Source organism: Anopheles nili, chromosome 2 (assembly GCF_943737925.1).
Source record: "Anopheles nili chromosome 2, idAnoNiliSN_F5_01, whole genome shotgun sequence".
Lineage (NCBI taxonomy): Eukaryota > Metazoa > Arthropoda > Insecta > Diptera > Culicidae > Anopheles > Anopheles nili.
In genome coordinates, this window is record NC_071291.1 from 31,525,023 (window position 1) to 31,547,063 (window position 22,041).

At 52.3% G+C, this 22,041-nt stretch overlaps 1 protein-coding gene across 1 annotated transcript in view; it reads left to right on the plus strand.

Moving 5' to 3' along the window:
- LOC128722228 (uncharacterized) overlaps positions 1 to 21,241 on the plus strand; it is a 42,388-nt gene extending 21,147 nt beyond the window's left edge. Inside the window, exons 4-19 of the mRNA XM_053816083.1 lie at positions 1,453 to 1,784; positions 2,982 to 3,630; positions 8,970 to 9,107; positions 9,174 to 9,482; positions 9,559 to 9,699; positions 9,761 to 9,913; positions 9,987 to 10,117; positions 10,240 to 10,323; positions 11,171 to 11,324; positions 11,412 to 11,812; positions 11,910 to 12,224; positions 12,310 to 12,592; positions 14,039 to 14,239; positions 16,057 to 17,827; positions 19,811 to 20,106; positions 20,183 to 21,241. Of these exons, the coding sequence (XP_053672058.1) occupies positions 1,453 to 1,784; positions 2,982 to 3,630; positions 8,970 to 9,107; positions 9,174 to 9,482; positions 9,559 to 9,699; positions 9,761 to 9,913; positions 9,987 to 10,117; positions 10,240 to 10,323; positions 11,171 to 11,324; positions 11,412 to 11,812; positions 11,910 to 12,224; positions 12,310 to 12,592; positions 14,039 to 14,239; positions 16,057 to 17,827; positions 19,811 to 20,106; positions 20,183 to 21,241 (6,417 nt within the window). The remainder of the gene's footprint in view (positions 1 to 1,452; positions 1,785 to 2,981; positions 3,631 to 8,969; positions 9,108 to 9,173; positions 9,483 to 9,558; positions 9,700 to 9,760; positions 9,914 to 9,986; positions 10,118 to 10,239; positions 10,324 to 11,170; positions 11,325 to 11,411; positions 11,813 to 11,909; positions 12,225 to 12,309; positions 12,593 to 14,038; positions 14,240 to 16,056; positions 17,828 to 19,810; positions 20,107 to 20,182) is intronic.
- The last annotated feature ends 800 nt before the right edge of the window (positions 21,242 to 22,041 follow it).

Below are 22,041 nucleotides of genomic sequence, written 5' to 3' on the forward strand. Positions count from 1 at the left end.
CGTTGCTCGAATCGATTTCCCCTATCCATTCCCGCAGGCAGGAATTTAATCCCGACAGGCTAAGTCCCTGCCCGTCCAGACGAGAAATTCATGCTCACATCCATCTGTTTGTTCCACCCGGCGACAATCCCCAGTGATCGATCGGTTTGGCTCGAGTGGCATCCGAAGATTCGAAAATAATAGAATCAATCGAACCACCACCGACTCACCCGCCCTTTCCAGGACATGCCGTAGAAAGGATGCGCTGGGCAGGATCAAGCGAAAAGGGATTTGCCACACATTTGGGGCCCACGGACACGAACGTGCGCGGAATGGTAGGGCACATTCTTTGCGAACGTTCACCCACGAGAGAGTGAGAGAGCCCTGGGAAAATAAATAAAAATCTACACCCACGAGGTTTTCCACGGCCAAAGCAAAATCGTATGATGTCTTCCTCGCGGCAGAAAGCGGTTCCTTTTTGTGCTTTGGTGTTGAGGCGAAAATATTAATCGACTTATACTCAGCGTCGGTTACCATTAGCAACGGCACTGAGATCAAAGAAACCATTGCCAGATAGGAGCCGTTAACTGGAATTTATATGGCTAAAACGATGAGTTGAAACTAATGTTACTTTTTTGTCAATGCTAGCTTTCATGTAGTAGTTTTACAGCAAACATGTTGATAGTTTTATAAGTCACATTTCTAAACAGTTGCATTATTCTTTCCACTCGTATCTCTTGCACAACACGGCACAAGGTTTATGCTTCAAATAATGCTCCCTCACCATGCAATCGCGAACCGGTAGCGATTGAAAACATCCTGCACTTCCCAATTTGCATCTGCCAGAGAAAAAAAAACTGTACATAAAAGCTATCCGAAAACGCAACAACCTTTTTCCATTGTGTTATGTTATCCTAGTGAACGCGCCCGCGTAGTTAGCACATTCAGTAGGCGGACGGAATTTGGTGCTCCCGCAACATTGTACTCTAGCTTCGTAACTAGCGCGAAAGAAAATGCTGGTATTTTTTTTTCTTGTTTCCCGCCCTCGTTTGGCTCGTTTACAACTTCACGCGAATTCCTTATCCCTGCGCTAACAGCCCTGTATGCATTCCCTAATGAACGGCCGAATCGCGAGTCCGTTTCGGTCCAGCCCTCAGCTTCGGAATGAAATGTGCACGGCACCGCCTGCTGGTGGTAATAAATCCGAGCGGAAAAACGCCACAAAAACACACACACACATACACCCACAAAACACACAAAATTCTAAGTCCCGCTTACCACAGCAGGTTGTAGTTAGTAGTCACGTGCGCACGATGGAGACCGGCCCTGTTTTGCATACATGCGGTCACACTAAAACCCGGCCCAAGCGCAGGATGCTGGGTGCCGGCCATCCACGCGGTTTTGCATATTCCACCCCATCTAACCGGTGCCATTTTGTTTGATTCTTTCTTTCCCACGTGCGCGCTTCGGCAGATGGACCCGGCGAATCCGAGTGCAGCAGGGACCGCATCCGGAGGGGCTATTCTACCGACATGTTCGACCATATCGTCCGCCAGCTCGCAGATGCACCCGAATCCGGCCTTCGGTGCGATCGGAGGGGGAACATCCGGACACGGTGCCACCGGAAGTGGATCCGCCGGCGGTGGCGTCGGAGGCCCCGGTGGAGAGCACGCGTCCAGCCTGCTCAGCCCGACGCTACTTTCCCCGGGGACCAACACCGGTACGGCCTCGATTGCAACCTCACGCGACGAGGAGGACGATTCGAGCAACCAGGCTTCATCCGGCAGCAAGGGTTCCGGCCAGCGGTAAGTGCCTCGCTGCGATTGGCTCGGGACAGGATGCGCGCTGTCCCGGTTTCGATGTGCCCGACCAGCCCGTCCATCCTACCAGGTTCCATCGCGAATAGGGCGGAAATTGTCCAATTTAAACAATACACCTTCATCCGAAGCTGCGTACCCCTCCTCCTTAGCTGGAGGTTCGTCAAACTTCCGCGAGTCCTTGCCCCGAATCCTTGATCGGTAAAAAGCACTGTGTGACTGTATTCAGAGCGTTCGAATGGAGTTCCTCGTGTTGTCATCATCGCATCGACGCGAACCGCTGGCGAGTGTCGGTCAAATTTCGTCCTTTTGGTGGCGTATTTTTTGTTTTTATCCTCATGCTTCAGCGGCACAATACGCACCACCCAAAATGCACCCAGCAAACAACCCGACGCACACACGGCCCAATTGGAGTCGAATACGACCAGCACTGAAGCCACCAAATGACTTCATTAGCGAACCCATCGCGAGCCCCTCGGTGTCATTATTAGCTGGTCTGTGAGGAAGAGATCGAAACGAAACGACCCAATTTTGTGCCCGCAACGAAATTACCCTCTCCGGGTAAAGCCGAAACACGTGACTCGCCAATTTGGTCACAGGTGACGCACAGCTCCACACGCACCATGGTTCGGTCGAGCAAACGTGCACCGATCCGGTTGTAATTAATTGGTCCTTTTGCGAATGATGAATCAGCGTCCGAGTCCTTTTTCACCACCACCAAGCCTTCTCCCCCAGAAGCCGACTACTTCGTCTGCGCTGTTTCAGGACGAAGATTAATTCGAATCACCTACCGGTAGAGGGCGCTTCAGGCGCAACTTCCTCGATAAGGCAACACCACCAGAGCCTCCTTCGATTGTGGGTGTTCTAATTGTTGTTTCCCCCTGCTCGATCACGCGTTCCACCAAGGACCTTTCATCATCGGAGCGTCCTTGTCCCCTTGTGTGTCTGTTCCTCTCTCTCTGTCTCTTCTGTATTCTGTCTCTCTGGGTTGCTTCTTCTCTGTCTTTCCCTCTCACCCTCTCTCTCTCTCTCTCTGTATATGTGAACCGGAAACGGTGTTGTTGTCAACCACCCCAAAGCGCGCTATTGTAAATAGACCCCCTTTATCTTGCCCTCTTCCGTCTCTTCACGTGACCAAATCGTAACCGAATCCTGGCACAAACCGAACCAAACCCCCGCCCTTAGCCGGGTCGGTTACAACCGTGCCGTGTCGCGTTCGCCACCGGAAGTGCGCACGTCTCTGGTGTCCCGCACTGGCAGCGCGGATGGTAGCGTCATCGGCGGCCAGCGAGCCGGCTATCAATCGACGGAGCGTTGCAGCAGCCGCACCAGCCTAACCCGGCGTTCGGGAGCCGGTGTCGCTTCAGGCCACTATCAATCAATTGACCGTAGCCACAGCTTCAACGACCACGATCACGACGCCATGGCCCGTTGGTACCAGTACCATCAGCAACGTCATCCGTTGTCTCGCACCGGTAGCCGCACGGGCGTCCGTGGCCAACGTCGGCGTTATTCGCTGCGGGATGACGACGCCATGTCGAGCGGCCTGAACCGCATGGTGTCGTTCGATAGTGTTGGAGAGCGCGGTTCTGGTGGTGGGTTGCTTACGCGCCATCGCGTGTCTCAACCGTCTGTGGCGTCCTCATCGCTCGATCCGTTCGAGCCCGCCGGGATGGGTCCGGAGTCGAGCCAACAACACTCGCAACATCAGCAGCAGCAACAGCAGCAGCAGCAGCTCAACAAATCCATCTCCAACGGCACGACGCGAGGCGCCCAAAGCTGGAAGAACCTGCGTGCCGTCATGGCCTACTACTGTTCACTGCGGAAAATTAAGAGGAACGGTGCCAAACATAACCTTCTTTTTCATTGTTCGTTTTTGCTTTTTTTTTTCTTATATCTCGGAGTCTTTCACCTGCCCGGACTGCTCGGGTTTGCCTTGCGCCATTAACCGATACTACTTAGTCTCTTCCTTGCGTACCTGTTCGTATCGTTAGCTTTAATAACCGACCCGCGTTCCATGGCGTTGTTGGAGAAAATGCACACGCACACGTACAATTAAATTTTCTCAAAACTGAGTTAAGTTTTTCATCATTTATGCATACGCTAATGCAGGTTTGCAAATTTGTTTTACTTTGTCTAATACACAGCTGCAGGGTCTTTTACAATCCAAAGGATATGTGCTTTAAGAAAATGCATTTTTCATTTAAAATATCTACCAGCTCTCTATCCCATCAAGGGAGCAAGTTTTGGGTTTTATTTATAGGACACACATTTTGTTATGTTTAGCTTTCTTTCTTCATTTATTCTTCTATCATTTAAAAATACAGACGATATATTGTTTATCAGAAGCAAAATGAGGTATAACTGCTACGTCAAATTTACTTTTATACTTTTTTAACATTAGCATATAAAATCTCAAACTGTACGCCTTATAAATAAACGTTGATCACTCTCTTAGAACCACCCGACGGCATTTTAGTGCTGAACCATGTTATAGCGTATCGCAAGAGGATGGTGAGCGAGCTCCGCGGGGTTCGCCAAACGCCAGGCCAATAGCAACACCTCCAGTCGAACTAGAAACCTAGCCCGCAGTAGCGCCACCGATAGTCAACTAGCCCGGCTCGTACCAACCGACTTTCCACGCCTGAGTAGTTACCACGCACGCCATCGCTGCACCGTTTATGTGTGTGTGTGGGTACGAATGAATGTATGTGTACGTTTAGATGTGTGTGTGTGTGCGAGTGTGTAAGTATGTTGATACGAGATGCACTTTTTCGTGAGCTGCAACAGACCTCGCTAGACCACCTTGGCGGTAGACCACCACAGGACGACAAACGAATAGTTGGACACAATCCTTTTGTGAAGGAAGTGGCGTGGCGTTAACGGCAAAAGCAAAACGAGATATGCGAACCAATTCCAATCCCCTCAGTTTGCGTCCCCCCCATTTCCACGGTTTTCCTGAAACGCGCGAATTTTCTCACCACCACACCGGCTGGTCCAGTCGGGGATGGTTGACCTACTCGGGAGCGAATGCCAACGGCAAAAACCTCGGTACGAACCCTGCATGGTGACTCAAATGTCCCTTCAACGCGCCTTCCTTCCTTCGAACCCTTCGGGATTACGCAAAACGCCTGCCGGTGGCTGCATTCTGTCGCAGCTGCTAAGTACCCGGTGGGCCGCGCTAATAGGCTTAGCCGGTGGTAACTCAAACTTATGATCCTGTTAACGGCGTCGACCGAGACTGAACCGAAATCGCGCAATGCCACGACACCGCACGCGGACACCGGAACAGGTCCCATCACCCGGCACCAGTCGTCCTTTATCCGTATCCTATCCTCCACCCAGGTCCTCACCAGGTCAAAGGTTGTTACGAGCAGGTTGGCATCTGGCTATCGGTGGCAGATCGCATGACGGTTGCGTCACAGGACGTTCGGAACGGCAAAGGACCCGCAGTCGATCGTGACGGTTGACGGCTTTGTGCGCTTCCCGGAGCTCATCATCAGTATTCGGTGCGATCGTTACCGCCGAATCGATCGGAAGAGAAAAATGTATCACGCCTCGTTAAACAAACGCTTGGGAAAAGCAAATCCTAAAAAAACTCCGCTCGCGAAAGTGACGTTAAAATAATCGATGTCACCATTTATCCCGCCCGGGGCCAGCCAAGATCGAGTGCGCGTCAAATTCCACAGCCACCCTGACGAATGTGGTGCGACATTTAACGTGCAAAACCCCAACCACATGGACGACGGCTGGTGACGAACGGCAGCCCCAGCTACAATGGCGACCGATAGCGCTGGTTGGCTGATTGGAAAAGTTTTCCAATTTGTCTTGGCGCGGGCACGAACGCGGCCGCTTTCGCGCTCGTCCATAATAACGGCATGCAAAATTTCGACCGCGAAAAGGAGCGAATGGGGAGGCAATTAAATTTCAATATGCCACTGGTTTCGCGAGGTGGCAAGCTTTTTTTTTGTTTCTCCTCTTTTTGCGGTTTGTTCCCGTGTAAGGAAGATGTTTGGGGTTTGTAGCCATTTTTGTCGTTTGGCGAGCTGAACGAGCGACCGTTTAAGTCACTTTGCGCCACGGTGGACGCTGGAGATCGTGCATTAAGGTACGAAATTAAGCTCACGTCGCTTGAGGCACTGAACGCTTTGCTGTGGAAGCTATTACCGTTCGCCCGCTAGGCTGGTCTTATCGGTTATATTTGGGTTTTCTTTCTTGGATCACGAGAGAATAGTGTCAGAAATGCGAGCTGCCCGCTAACGGTGATTAAAAAACCTCGCAAGCCATTCCTTTGATGCCACGGGGTGCGTTGTTGCATTGAGCAAACTTTAAGATTAATTTTCTTGCCCTAGGGCAGCACCGTTACCCGGGCCTGGGGGCGCTCAAACTAAAGTTGAGAACTCAAGGAAGCCCCAAAGGGCCATGCGGATGGTTGCGGCTAAGGTTAACCGCAATCTGCAGCTCGTTAATAAATCATCCCCCAGAGAATGGGCGGTTTCTTTACCTTTTGCGTGCCCGGTGGTCTCGAAACGTTTGGGCTTTTCCGACTAATTTGATCCAAACAAGGACGTTGCCACTTGGCTCGGTTCTGAGGGCGCGCCTACACACGGCCATCCAGGGAAGCGTTAGGGTTTCAACTTTAGACAAATTCAAACCGATTCAAACTGCTAATGAATGAACTGGTGATGGCATTTATTTAACTCGTTGATTAAACCGAACGGAATCCTTCCGACAGTGGTGTGTTATCGGCACAGATCGCTACTAGCCACTGTTCGGCAGCACTTCAGCCTATTAGCAAGACGCTTCATTACGAATGAATGGCAAGCGTCAACTTTGGGCGAGCCGCAATCAAAAGGGAACGCCAGCCTGCCCGCCGGTTCACTTTAATTATTCATTAACGATGTCGCAATCAGTCCAAAGCGTAGCGAAAGATAATTGTTTTATCAGACGGACTCCGGACCCTTGAGTGGGGGTATGTTTGCAACGAGAAGAAAATCTTCATCGCCACCTGATCCGCTCATTACGAGTTCATCAACCGGTTCCTCCGATTTCATTGAGCTACTCGCCGAGATCACAGATGCGGTTGATAGCGAGCCCGGTGTCTGACATTAACTCGTTGCCATGGATCTTCCAAAAGGGCGAATGAGTTCTGTACCGTACGTATTTCTGCAAAAATGGTGCCCCTTTTTTCGGGTCGTTAAAGGGGAAACTAATTAATCATTAAACACGCCCTTCGCTGAAGGTGCTGGTGATGAAGGAATCTGGACTTCGAATTCAATTTGTCAAGCAATATTAGTTTTATTATTTCTTTTATATTTCTTTCCATCCCATGCTGGTGGAAGATGAAATACCTGCGCTGGAAGGAAAGCTAGTGATCGTGTGATACATTTTTCTCTTCAAAAGCACCGGATTCAGATCGTCAATACCAACGTGTTGTTTATTTTTTCCTTTACTTTCTTCTTTTAACCAACACAATTCGACAAACAAAAATCTCTCTCCCCCATGGACCGATTGAGTCTCGATACAGAATTTGTTATCTTCAAGTGTGTTTTTTTAGATGATAGAATAGCATTCAATAACTCAATGTGATGTTTTTTACCCTGTTTTCTAGCATTCATGAAAGCTACAACAATGGCCAACCGATTAAAATGGGCGCTAAATTACCAGGCCCGACGGGCGTTGTTGCAGCTTTCACTAGTCACAATTTTCTACGTCCATATTTGTCTTCTCTCTAGCAATGTTCCATTCAAATATACACAAAATAAAACAATACACATTGGCGCAACCTGACTGCGATTGGAAAGTTGTGCGTTTATATTTGTTGGCGTTCGTTCGTTCGTCTCTGTTTCGTCTCTGTTCTGCTCAACAAACTACTCACCTTTCAAACGTTGTTCTTCCGTACTAACCTTTTCCCTAACTCCTAGTAACTGCTCTTAATCTCTTAAGCTGTCCACTCGTACTTCTTGTTCTATCCTTCAACTCTGTGCCTTTTTGTCCAGTGTGTGTGTGTCTGTGACTATGTTTGTTATGTTGTGCGATGTCCGTTCACGGCAACTGTGTGTTGTGATGAAAACCGGTGTTTTTTTAGCTCGCCTGCAGCACACATCTTAACCACAAACACACTCGCAGTTATATAGGTTGAACCAAGTGGAAATAAGCGTCCTTCCAACATGGACGTATTGTGGCCATCCAGAACAAGCACCCGAAAATTTTCACTCACAAACACGCTCAGGCGCGGGAAAACAGTAACACAAGCCCGATCGAGAATGCACCGCGTGGGCTCCAAGCCGGAAGTGGTTGAAAACTCAAACGTGCCTGGATCCTTGATCCTTGCCTCAACTCAGCATCTTCTCTACACTCTCTTTCACCTGCCTATCCTTCCTGAATGTTCTGATCTCTATCGTGTTGTGCATCGTCTCGTGAGCACCGCAACTGCAACCTGAATCCCACGTTGTGTTGTGTTGTCGATGGGCGTTGCAGCAACCTTCCCAGTCAGTTCGCATACCTCCGTAGCGTAGTCTTTGTGGAGTTCCAGATTGGTTAGCGGCTCCAAAAAAGAAACAAAACAAAAAGAAGAAATTTAAAGATAATAGCAACCTCCGTAGCAGCATAGCTAGCCAATCCTGCAATTCTATACTTCTTTCCGATCTCGATGTTCTTGATTCATCAACACTACTACCAACAGCAACCAACTCAAATGCCCGTTCCCCGTTTTGCATTGTCTCTCGTGTCCTTTAGCGTTTGTTTCTTTCCATTTTCCCAACCCACTATGTTCCGAGTGTTTGTTTAGCTTTTGCAGTTCTACGTATTGCATCGTTACACCCAACCAAATTAACAAAAAAAAAACAAAGCAATCTGATTCCTGATTGGAAAACTAAGTCGTCCTGTGTGCTCGAAATTTGAACCTCACATTAATCCACCGTTACGAGACTCTCTCTATCTCTCTGTCAATTTCTCTTTCTGCCTGTCTCTCTCTCTCTCTATTTTTACTCTTTCTTTCGTCGTATTGTTGGTGTGCTAATGAAACGCGTAAATTACTGTAGCAGACGAGCATGAACCGGTTGCCAGAGTGTGTTTTAACTTTCGGAATCCTTTTCGTTCTTTTCCATTGCGCTGCTCCATCGGCCTGTTCTGTGGCTCGTGGACGAATCAAACCTAACCCTATCGCCCTTCAGGACGAAATCGAACCAGCGATGGATGAAGCTACGCACGACGGTACAAATTTCCTCTGCCATGCAGAAGAAACCGCCCCTCAAGCGAGAGGACTCCTTCCTGAAGCGCTTCTCCACCCGCCAGATACCGGAGGCACAGGTAGGAACGCCTTGCAGCATGTGCTGGATCCTTCGCGGCAGTGAGCCTTTTTCTGCTCCTCCACAGGAAACCGTAGAGGACACTGGCTCTGAGGGAGCGACCGACGCCGAGAAGACCGTCCGGAGGCGTCGGCGATTCGCCAAAATCCCTCGCACCGTGGTCAACCCGGACGAGAACTTCTACTTCTACTGGCTCATGATCGTCACGATCAGCATACTGTACAACCTCTGGACGCTGATCGTGCGCCAGAGCTTCCCGGAGCTGCAGAGCAATGCGAGCCGCTTCTGGCTGTCCTGTGATTGCCTCACCGACATAGTATTCATCTTCGACGTGGCCGTGCAGCTGCGAACGGGGTACCTGGAGCAAGGTCTGATGGTGAGTCACTAGACAGCGAAGGGGTTCAGGCCGACGATCGTGAGCTAACAGGCGAATTGTTTTTGCTCCCCTCCAGGTGTACGACTCGAAGAAGCTGGCCGGGCACTATCTACGATCGCGCGCGTTCCTGCTAGATCTGGCGGCGTTAGTGCCGCTGGACATCCTCCAGTTTCGGTTGGGTAGCCAGCCGATGCTGCGATTCCCAAGGTTCTTTAAGGTAAGTCATCCTCCCCCAGCCAGATGGGATGTGATCCTCAATGGGCGATCTCCATTGGCAGGTGTATCGAGCGGTCAAGTACTACTACATCGTGGAGAGCCGCACCGTGTGGCCTAACCTGTGGCGTGTGGTCAACCTCATCCACATCCTGCTCATCCTAGCGCACTGGTTCGGGTGCTTCTACTTCCTGCTGTCCGAGGCGGAAGGCTTTCAGGTAGGAGACCATAGCGGCTCAAGTTAAAAAAGGCACCCGGTGCTAATTTAAGACGCTGGTTCTCTTCACACAGGGTGACTGGGTGTATCCGTACCGGCCGGGAGACTACGCTACGCTGACGCGCAAGTACCTGGGCAGCTTGTACTGGTCGACACTGACTCTCACCACGATCGGTGATCTTCCGACGCCAGAGACGAACGCCGAGTGAGTAGTAAAGGGCTCGGAGCAGCCGTCCGCAGCCTCGCAGGCCGTTTTCCGTTCTTTAATCCCTATCGTTTCATTGCCTTCCTTCGTCGGTGTGGAACTCGCTCTCGCGTGACTCCTAGACCGTCACAATCGGCGGACGGCCCAAGATCACTTCCCAGGCGTGGCCTCAAATCCAGACTGCTGCAGTTCAACTCGGCCCGAGGGTACGCCACTCTAACCCCGAGAGCGCTTGTGCCTGTCGGGTGGATTTTTCTTTCACACCCCATATTCGTTGGTCCCGGCTGTGCAATGCTCGTCCTTTTGGGGCGTTCGCCAAGTTTTCGAATATAATCCAAACCGTGACAGTGACTCGCGTGGCGGTGGCCACAACGTGTACCGTTTCACGAATCTAACTCAACGTCATTCGTCGTCGCTCACACGTTGATGGGTTCACACGTTTGAAAAGTTTTCTGGAGGCTGTCCGTCGATTTGTTCCGTATCCCTGACCCCGGCATTCCTCTATCTGACATTAGCGAACGCAGGCGGGAAGGTTTCCTTGATTGATGAATCCGTAACATCCCGCGAGCGCTTCTGGCGACGGTAGTGGCAGTTAAAGTTTGTGCAAACCGCGATGAGTTTGTCAGAACTAAAGAGAGAAGCCACGACGCTCCTACACCGTGCCGTAATGGGGCCATTTTCCACCATTCGACCCTTACGAGCGCACTGGTAATCAAAGTTTTCGAATATCAATCCACCGGCAAAGCAAACACCGCACCCCAGTGAGCTGTCAAACGAAGGACTCTGTCTCTCGCAGCACTGTCTGCTCTAAGATCGAAACCAAACCTACATCACGATGAGTTGCGTTCTGCTTCATTTCTGCCCTTTTCTGCGGATTCACTGACAGCCTTCAGATCTCGTGCAAACACCCATAACTCCCCGACAGGACATATCAATCAAAATGGCGAGCGGTTTGAGGATTATATTCGAAAACTTTGATTGCACACGCCCAAATGGGTCTCGCATCGATCCTTTTGTCGCGATTAACGCTTCACCTTCTCCCGGTTCTCTCAGATATGTGTTCACCATCGTCAGCTACCTGATCGGTGTGTTCATCTTCGCCACCATCGTCGGTCAAGTGGGCAACGTCATCACGAACCGGAACGCCAACCGGCTCGAGTTCGAGCGGCTGTTGGACGGGGCAAAGACGTACATGCGACACCACAAGGTGAGAATCTTCAGGACACCCACAAACAGGACTCCGGTACGGGAAGTAACCGATACTGAGGGCACATTTTTTTGCGCTGCTTCGCAGGTCCCCGGCGGTATGAAACGGCGCGTGCTCCGGTGGTACGATTACAGCTGGTCACGTGGCCGGATACAGGGCGGTGGTGACATCAACACCGCACTCGGGCTGCTGCCGGACAAGCTGAAAACCGAACTGGCCTTACATGTCAATTTGAGCGTGCTGAAAAAGGTGACAATATTTCAAGAGTGCCAGCCGGAGTTTTTGCACGATCTCGTGCTGAAAATGAAGGCCTACATCTTCACGCCGGGCGACTCGATCTGTCGGAAGGGTGAGGTCGCGCGCGAGATGTTCATCATCGCGGACGGCATCCTGGAGGTGCTGAGCGAAACTGGCAAGGTGCTGACCACGATGAAGGCGGGCGATTTCTTCGGTGAGATCGGTATCCTCAACCTAGACGGACTGAACAAGTGAGTGAGAAACAGAGGGCCACCGGGATGGCGCAGAGTGCAAGAGTTCTGACTGACTGTTGCATTTGTTTGTTTTTCACGATTTTCCTTCACACAGACGGACGGCCGACGTGCGGTCGGTCGGCTACTCGGAGCTGTTTTCGCTATCGCGCGAGGACGTGCTGACCGCGATGAAGGACTACCCGGAAGCACAAGAGATCCTGCAGACGCTGGGTCGGAAAAGACTGATGGAGGTGCGCTGCGTCAACAAGAAGCACGCCAACAAGCACGCCGCGAAGGAACACGCCGGTGATCGTAGCTCAAATACCCACAATACCCAAGGTGATAGTAGTGATAATAGTGCCTCAAAACGTATCGTAGATAAGCTAAGGAGTGATGTTAAGGGACTGAAGAACGTGCTGCGCAAGTCCAGGTACGTACACGCACAAACTCTCTCTCTCTCTTTCTCTCACTATGAGCTTGATCACTGATCACTCTTCACCGTTCACGACGGGTAGGACGGGCACGACTAGGCGCAGCAACGAGTCGATCGAGATGCAACCGCTGCATGGAAACGCGAGTGTCCCCGGTGGCCCAGGTGGGTCGGGTGGTGGAGGTAGCGGTGGCAGTGGGGGCAGCGTGGGCAGCAAAACCTCCAAGACGATGCTGAAGCGCATGCCACGTGTCAAATCGGACGACATCCACACGGAAGACGAGGGCAAGGACAACGACAAGGTCCCGAGCCCGATCGGTGCCGGCCTGCCATTGTTACAGCGGCTCCGGATGCTCAAGGAGAAACAAGTCAGTGGATTGTGCCGTTTTGGTGCCACACGAACTCACCCCCATTGGCAGGGCTTCATCGTCACCCACACCACTAGCATCATCCGTACCATCAACACGCTCATCAACTTCATCATCATCATCATCATCATCATCACCAACAACAACAACAGCAACATCGACAACTGCCTCACGCGAGGCTCACGACTCACGTGCCTTATCTCACATACACCCCCACACACACACCCAACACGCTGCAGGCCGTGCACTGAAGTTGCCGTCTCACATCCGCCTCTCACATCCGGTAGCATTGACTAGACGCCATCATTGGGTTGTCCCGGCATCACCACGTTAGGAGTTCGTGTCCTGTTTTCCCCCGCAGCTGTGTGTTAGTGCTTAGCGAGCCTTTTCGAGCCACCTTCCGTGGTATCCATCGCACCTTTTCCATTGTCGTTTAGAGCCCCCCATTTTGCGCGTGCGTACGTCCTTTCTTCCTTCCTTTCTTTGGAAAGCGTTCCATCCCGACCCACCGGAACCCAGGCCGGTGTAGTGAGCCGTTGTCGTACGTCCTGTTGGACCCGCTGTACCTTTACCGTAGCCCCAAACCCACCCACTCACTCACCCGTTGTGTTCGCTTCGCTAGCTGTGTGCCACCCTGTTCACTGTTTGTCCCGTGCGTTTGGTGGACACGCGATCGCCCAGGCCACAGGACACGGCCACGCGTCCTTTGGCTGTAGTTTGGCGGCCATGTCGAGGCTCCCGTTTCGCGTCACCACACCACGCATAACCACACACGCATACACACACGCGCCTTACATCCGACTCATCAGCTCATTCATCCTCTGACACGACGTCACGATCCATCGCTGTACAGTGCCGAACCAAATGATATATCCCTCTTTAGCTCTGCCGACCTTTAACTAGCGCATTTTTAGAACGTTGTTTTTTTTCTCTTCTTTTCTCTCTTTTTTATTTCCACGTACCCGCGTACCACGTTTGTACACGTTTGTAATTTTAATGTGTTTACTCGATTTGTGTGTTGTGTGTGTGTCTATGTCTATATAAATATACATATATTTGTGTGTCTGTTTATGTGTGTAATGTGCACGTATACCTTGCCGAAAAAAAAAACCAACAAAAAAATGTTTTTAACCAAATAAAAAAATACAACACCCCCACTGCAATGACCACCTCGTATGAACAAACGAACGCAATAAACAAAAACCATAAAAAATGCATCCGCTAATGCACCGCGGCCACGATGTTGTGCACACGGAATCAACACCTCAATTTGTCACTCGATCGAAACTCACAAAAATATGTTGCAAAAATAAATTCAAAAATATGCCATATACGACTACAATACATGAAACGACAATCCTGCCAACAACAACAACAACAACAATAAAAACTGCACCCGAATCCGACCGCACCCTGCAACCCTGCAACAACACACGCAAAAATCAGGATCGCGAAGAACGAGCCTCGAAGGCGACTGCACAAATCATTTCACCGCCGCATACTCACGTAACCTCTGCCATATCACCACAGGAATCGATACAGGAAGAACCGGAACCGGAAGTGATCGGCGCCGGATTGCCGCTGATGCAAAGACTGAAATTGCTCAAAGCGAAAGAGGATCGGCTGGCGAAGGAAAGCCAATCGAAGGTAATGTCGCCGCGCGGAGTGGGACCGGAGGGGCAGAAGATGAGAGAGGGATGGCGAGGAGGGGTGCACAGGAGAGGAAGCACACCCTCACACCCGGCGGAATGGCAGTGGCAGCGGCATCTTATAGGTCGAGGAATAGCTCGTAAAGCTCTTTCAAAAGCTTTTTAAAAGCTCAATTTTTTAAATGTGTCGCAGTGTTTACATAATTTTGAATCATTCACACATGCAACGGTGACTATTTGTTAATAAGATAATTATTCCCATTTCGATTTTGGGCGGTTGTTTCTCAAACCTGTGACGAGCTTTCATCGAAAGCTCTCTTCTCACATGGTCATGGAAAAGGACGATAACTATTCCACGTGATCGCCCATGATGATGAGGGATGCACAATGTTTGGGTGGACTCACCTTCGCCATTTTAAAAGGTGCATTTTATGTTTATTTCAAATGATCACTTTTCCAGTGTATGTTGCTCAAGGAATAATTGAAAGCTTAAAAAGCTAATCTTTCATGTTTTACGTCCGACGGCAGAAAGGATAAGCTTAGAGGGGGTTTTTGGTTTTGATGAACCATTGAAGTGCCAGTTTTTACATCTCACTCCACGCACAAAACAATGGCATTCAATTGGCATTCAGTACAAATTGTTATTCCACAACGATTCCCAAACCCCAAAGAGGAAAGCTCCGAGCTACGCTGCAATTGAGCCGTCATGGAAATGCATCCCAGCGCTGTGTTGCTCTGTGCTAAATTCAATTACTCGCCCGGCTCACACAAGCTTGATTTGAATGACTTTCGTGTGGCTTTTACTCGGGTGGGTTGGGGGAGGGAAAAGCCACCCTTAGCAGTATCTAAATGTGTACTACTCTTTACCAAACCAGCTGCAGTCAACTCGCCCTTGATTGCTGGCATCGGGTTGACGTATCGTTCGTTTGTCAGCACCGATGTCGCGTCGGATAAATTAGTCATTCAATTCACAATCTCGAAGCAGATTAATCCCCACCCACCCATGAGTGGGAGAGAACCGCTGGTCGAGAACAATGCATTCCCGGCACGATGGGACGGGATTAGCATGCCTGGTCACATCGAGTAGTACGAACGGCCCTGTTGCTGGGCGGAAATTGCATGCTCTATGCACCCATGGTCCGTTGCAATAACATTAGACAGTAAATCCCTACAGGCTGTAAAAAAAAACACCCCCACACACACCAACACCCACTAGAACAACGTGTGTACGGTTAGAGCTCGATTGCATGCGAGCCGTCGGTCACTGGGAAGACCATTGTATAGCTTGTAGAAAGAAGGATATGCGCCGGTATCCTCGCGTACACTTCCCGTGTGAATTCCCTTCGATGTCCATTCTGTATGCATCCATCGACCATCTGCACGATCCCGTACGCGTGAGGAGCCGGAGCCGGCTTTTCTACATTTTGTTTTCATCGAGTGGCTCCTCGAGTTCCTCCTGATTGGGAAAGGAGTTGAGCGTTAACACGCTGTTTGCCTTTGGCACTGTACATCTGCACCGTCCGCTGATAAGCTGTAGGTTTTCTGCACCTTTCCGGCTCGAAACCAGCGAGTCAAGTGCACCGAATGCAACGTAGGGAATGCGAGCCATTAGTGCATCGAGTCTGCTGATCGCCCTGACGTCCCTTAGATTAACCCTCTCTCTCTAGGCCACTAGCACGCACTCGACCCATTCGCGACTCGAACGTACTGCGCGAGGCATGTGAGCCCGCGAATAACGAACTCTCCGAACTCTGTGCTTTCTTTCTTCTCTGTGCTTCACCACGTCCTGTGATCCGATCCGATGCCGATGTACAGCTGCAAGTGACATCGAACCAAACCTCGAGTTCACCGTCGATCGTGCAGAGTCTGAGTCCGACGTCACCCACGGTCAAAGCACCACCGAGTCCAATCCTCAACACGTCTGGTGTAGCGGGTCACCACGCGAAACCGTCGATGCGAGTGTCCTTTAAGGAGCGCATCCGTAGTCTGCACCATCAGGACTCGAAGCATCACGGATCGGAAGCTAAAACGCCCTCCGTTCCTGGGACGATTCGTGAGTTTGCCGACATGAAGCAGGCGTTGTTGCAGGGCCGAGCAGCACCACACTCGACTGGCCACGGGTCATCCCGTCCTTCGACGGCGCAAACACTGAAGGATAAGATCCGCTCACTAGGTCACCTGAAGGCAGACGATCAGCTGAAACCATGGTCGAAGCTGAAACTGGCCACAGTCGTGAGTTTGGGCGGAAGTTACACCAGCCTGAGTAATGCCGCCTCGGAGGAGTCACCGATCCTGAAGCAATCGAAACGCGCCCGGCTCAAGACATCGATCCCGGCCGACCTAAACCTGAGCTCGCTCGTCGCGCTGACGCCGCCACCGATCTCGTCGGCACCGCCGACGACGAGTGCACCGCCAGCGCCCTTCCTACCAGCCCGGCCACTATCCTGTGCGGCCGGTGAAGCGGCTTCGGTCAGCGACAGCGAGGTGGCGAGCGGGAGCCGCCTTCCACGCAAACCCGGACCGTCGGCGGCGGCAACGACGGCGACGCCCGGCGTCAGTGGAATTCCGGCCCGGGTGCGCCTAAAGCCACGCCCGATCCGGTTGGTGAGCGAACCGAAACGCTACCTCTCGATCGACGACCTATCGCCCGAGTACTGCGGGTTGCCCTTCGTCAAGAAGCTGAAGATCCTGAACGAACGCCAGAAGCTGGCCGAGCTGGAGTCGGCCATTCAAACGCGTAGCCTCAGTCTCGACTGCACCGACTCGACCGCGAGTGGCGCCAGCGCGCACGACCTGCTCGATCAGCTGACGCGCAGCCAGAGCGAAGGTTCTGGCATGGCGCATACGGCCGGTCGGCCAAAGGGAAGCCAAGACCCTGCTACTGGGCGTCGGGCCGATTCCCATGGTCTGCTTCCGCTTAGTCCCGAGTCAAACGAGACGCTCGAACGGCGCCAGCTGAAGAGCATACTGAAGAAGCTGTCCGAGGACAAGGCGGCGCTAGAACAGCGCCCGACCCGCGACCTCAAGAAGCTGATGCGCGCCCAAACGGTCGAAGGGTACGTTGCCAGACACAGCAAATTCACCAAGAGCGTCACCTTCCATAGGAACACCCTCTCTAGCCCGCCCGGCAGTGCCGCCCCGTGTGACTCTATTGAAGAACGTAGTCTTTTTCCCCTTCTTAGCGCACAAACGGACGCTGGGTCTGCGGGTGTGCCGCGCCCAGTGTCCCCGGCGTCGTCGGCGGGTTTGTCGCCGTCGTCGCCAACGCCACAGCCGCCACCGATGCTTGCCGACTTGGCGAGTGCCGCCAGCGTCACCGTCGAGCAGGAGCACGAGCGGTACTATCGGGTGCTCCATCGTGAGGAGCGCCATCATGAGGAGCACCGACAGCACCGGGTGTCCTCGGGGACATCGGCGTCCTGTCACGCGTTGGCCGTGCTCAGCAATGGTGACGCGCATCGGGGCTTTCCGTACGATCCGCGCACTGACGGTGACCTTGAGCTTGACCCCGTGGACGAGCAACCTGATCCGGCTGCCCGGACGACCTCCCTTTCGGCACTGGCTGGCCAGCGTAGGCTGATCAAAGGTAGGTTTGGCGACGATTTTTGCGCGTAAACCGATCCGCAGCATGTGTTCGGAGGCTTCCCTGCGTCCTTGCGTCTGTACGTTACCTAATGCTATCGTTCCTTACTGTTGTGGCTTTTGTGTTGTGTCCTGTGTTACACCATCCCATTTGTGCCCACTGTTGTGCTGGGCTGTGCGGTCTGTGAAATAACGCTCTCTGATGACTGGATATTGTCGCTTCGGCATCTTGAAAACATCCTTCCAAGCATCCTTCCTTGTTTGGTAGCAACGTTGCGTGCAAGCTTGCAAACGAGCGGTCGCGAGTGTTACGTCTTGTAACGCTCGCCCCAGCAACGGTCATCGCGTTTGCGCCTAAAACGTATGCAACACGCAGAGCACCTGCAGAGCGATTAGCAGTTTTCCAACAGTTTTTCGGATTTTCGTTTGTTTTCATTTCGCCACACTCGCACTGTAATGTTTTGGAAGCTTCTTTCTTTTGTTTGCTCGTGTAATTCAGCAAAATACACAAAACTAACCCCCATTTCGCAGCGAAAATACGCTGCACATGTTCACACAATTACGAGATTCTTTCAACTGAAGCATAATTGAAAGCATGCATACACTATTCGCCCATGCTAATGCAAATATCAGGAATGTACGCCTCTCAACACGAAATTTCATTCAATAAATCGCTCCTTCATCTCCAACATTCCGACCCATCAACGTCGGCACTTGTGAAACGAGCCAATCATGCTGTTGCCATTAGCCTAGGCACCATTTTGCTTGCGTCTGTGATTATGCTCATCGTCCACTCTCAGTGATGATGCCGGTGAAGATTTGTGGCACTCCAGCTGTTGCAGCCCATTAGCACCGCAGGCTCCGGTGCATACTGGCATCCGTAAAATGCTTCCCTGGGATTGCTCCCATTTCGCAACGGATTGATGAGCCTACTCGAAGCCTACCTTCCGGGCGCTTCTTGAGGTGGCGCAATCGATCCGAGCATCAGGCAACCGCCTTGTTACGAAGAAAAAAAGGCACACTTTATAGATGGCCATATTTGCATGCTCCCAACAGATCAATTCCCAGCGTTCCTCCGTACTGAGCTTGTGGCAAGTGCTTGTGTAACGCATCGGTGTCGTTTCACCGGAAATATGTTCGTTCACGGTGGCACGTCAGCCTCCCCGCCTCGCCCTAGCACCAAGTTCTATCACTCTATCAAACACACAGACACACACATAAACGCTCACACCGACACGGAGTAATTTCCGCACAAAAGCAATCGCACTCGAACCGAGTCCGAGCGCCCGTTGATTGGCTTAACCCGGACGAGGGAGGACAGCGAACGAAAGGACGAAGCGAAGCGACATCCTGAGAGAGTGCCTGTTTGCAGTTTGGCACTTTGATAAGTAAGTGCAAGCGCCGCCGAACCGAAGGACTTCGTTAGCCCGAAGCACACGAGAACATCCGGTCCAGTTGTGCTTTCGATTATACCGATTTCCGGTCCCCCATGCTCGAACACCAACCAGCAAGGACACCATCGATAACCTCACAGGCTCTTTCGGTGCGCAGTACCCGATAAAGAATGTGTTTCTACTGGTAACGCAAGCTAACCGCAACCCAACTACACACCCGCGCATACACACTTACACGCACACCCACACAAGTAGACTTCCTCCTGTGCTATCGCTACTACCCCGTTGAGGTGGGCGCCCAGGACGAGGGCCTGCGGCTAGCGGACATCCAGCATGGCCCGATCTACTTGCGGACGGGATGCTCTTTAGCCGCCATTTGCGGATCGACGGAAGCGCCAGCACTAATTAAGTGTTTCTTGTTTCATTTCTGCCATCCGCTTTCTGTCATCCACTACTCTAATCCTTCCACCCTTTCGAATCGCCCGTAACGCGTCCGCTGCGGCCACGCGAAACGCTCGGGACGCTGCTTCTGCTGCGACCGTTACACACGGCGCTGTTGTCCACTTCCGGTAAATGTCACCCCCGGTGTGCAGGTTCGCTGGAGGAGCAGGAGTTCTTTGGCGAGGTGCTGCTCGGCATCAAGCAGGTCATCCAGACGCATATGAAGGAGATACAGGTGAAGTTTCAGGACGAGTTCTTCACGCTCGAGCAGGAAGTGAAGAAACGGGACGACATCATATCAAAACTGCAGTGTCGCATCCTCGAGCTGGAGGCGGAGCAGCAGGGTCTGGTTGGGCTGCAGGTGCAGCTTCCCCCGGAACAGGAACACCAGCCCGGCTCGTCTGGATCCGGCAGCAGCGGTTCTTCCTCAAACGAACTGCCCTTCATGGTAAGTTGCTGACTGAGTGCATGGTTCTTTGCTCCCCAGTGACTGATCGCAAAGACTTTGATGCTTTTCCCTGCAGCGTGGTGATTCGTTGGACACGATCTTTGCCTCCTCACCACACTCCGACTCGGACACGCCACGACAACCGAAGGCACGCAGTCGAAAGCCTCGAACATCACCACGCCACCGACAGCTTCGAAATCGCCCGACCTGGGACGAATCAACCGATCAGGACAGCTTCGATCACAAGGATTCACCTCCACGCATGCTGCCAACCACGGGTGGACCTCCACCCCCAGTACCACCTCGACGTCTCTCGACGACGACGACAACAACGACCGCAGTGTCCTTGTCGACGACGACGGATCGTATCCGCAGTCCGTATCGAGATCTCGTCTTTTCCGAGCTCACGGGCAACATCGTCTCAGACAGTGTGATCGTGAACATTGAGGCAACGTCTAGTTCGCAGTCAGGGTCCCAATCCGAGAGTGACCATCCGTTCGGGGAGGATGGTGAGGATGGGGAGGACGATGAGGACGACGAGGACGAAGCCAGGCGACTCATGCGACCAGCCGGTTCCTCTCGCACTTCCAAACCCGCCGCCATCGACGACGATGATGACGAGGACGATGACGACGGGATGGACTTCGGTGAGGAGCAGGAAGAGGAGGAACGCGGTGAAGAGGAACAAGTGGAGGAGGAGCAGGAAGAGGAAGAGTTGGCGGAGGAAGAGGAGGCTGCTGAGGAGGAGGAGGAAGAAGCAGAAGAAGAAGACGAAGAGGAACTGCACCACAACGACTGGGAGGTGCGGATGTTGCGCGCGGAGCTGAAAAAGCGCGAAAGCATCAGCACCGATTTTCCGAGCGAGCTGGAGAGTGGGGATGGGTTGGTGCGACGTCGTAGCCACCGGAAGCGCAGCGACACGGATACGGACGGAAGTGACGTCACGGATCGGGACGCGTTCGGGCGACCTCGCGCATCCAGTCTCGACCAGCACAACCAGCAGCGACGTTTCGGAGGCCGGATGGCGGGTAATGGAGGGGCACCGTCCACGGCAGGACCAACCCCATCTGCCTCCCGCTCGCGAGGCGGCATCTTCAAGGCCATGAGCTTCGATCGCGACAAAGACCGGCTCTGAGAATTAAGGCTCCACTGTGAGGTGTGCATGTTCACGAGCATCACCAAGGTCGTTGTGATCGAGTGGGGCGGTAAAGACAGGACGCAGCGTCCTTTGAGGCCCCCTCGGATCCTCCCCAAGGGCCGGCTTTACCCCCCGGGTCGTTAGTCCAGGACGTGCGCTCGAACAGACACCGACAGGTTCCGTTAGCGATCGTTAAGCGATGACAGCCACGTACCCATTCCCGTCCAAAGTAACGCTGCGGCCTAACGTCTGACGTTTGACGTTTGACGATTCGTCGCATCCTGAGGCTGCAGTAGCCATTGTTCCACACTCCACCTCGTGGCGTCGTACAGACGAACGTTTCTAGCACAAAGCATCCAGCACTCAGCCACCGTCCCGAGCAAAAGAGCGCCGAGCTACCTTACCTTTTGTTCGCCATTTCCGTAGCGTAGGACCCGTTGTAGGTTTAGGTTTTACTTTAGCAGTAGCTATAATTAACCGGTGAGCGAGCATTCACTACCGGGCACTTCCGGTTCGCGTGTGCCCTGAGGTGCCTCATTTCCAAGTTCCCAACGCGAGTACCCGTGTCCGAGCTGCCACGGATCACATCCTGCTCACTTTACGGACATCAGCGCTCTTGAGCCAAGCCCCCTCCCCCCCCCCTAACGCTATAGCCGATCGTGTAACGCATTTGCGAAGCGTTACCGTGCGTCTCATGCAGCATCAAACGGTTACATTGCAGTAGGCTGCGCTTGCAGTAAGACGCGAGGAAAGTAACATAACTTCACCACACGAGAACCAAACGACCAACTGTACTA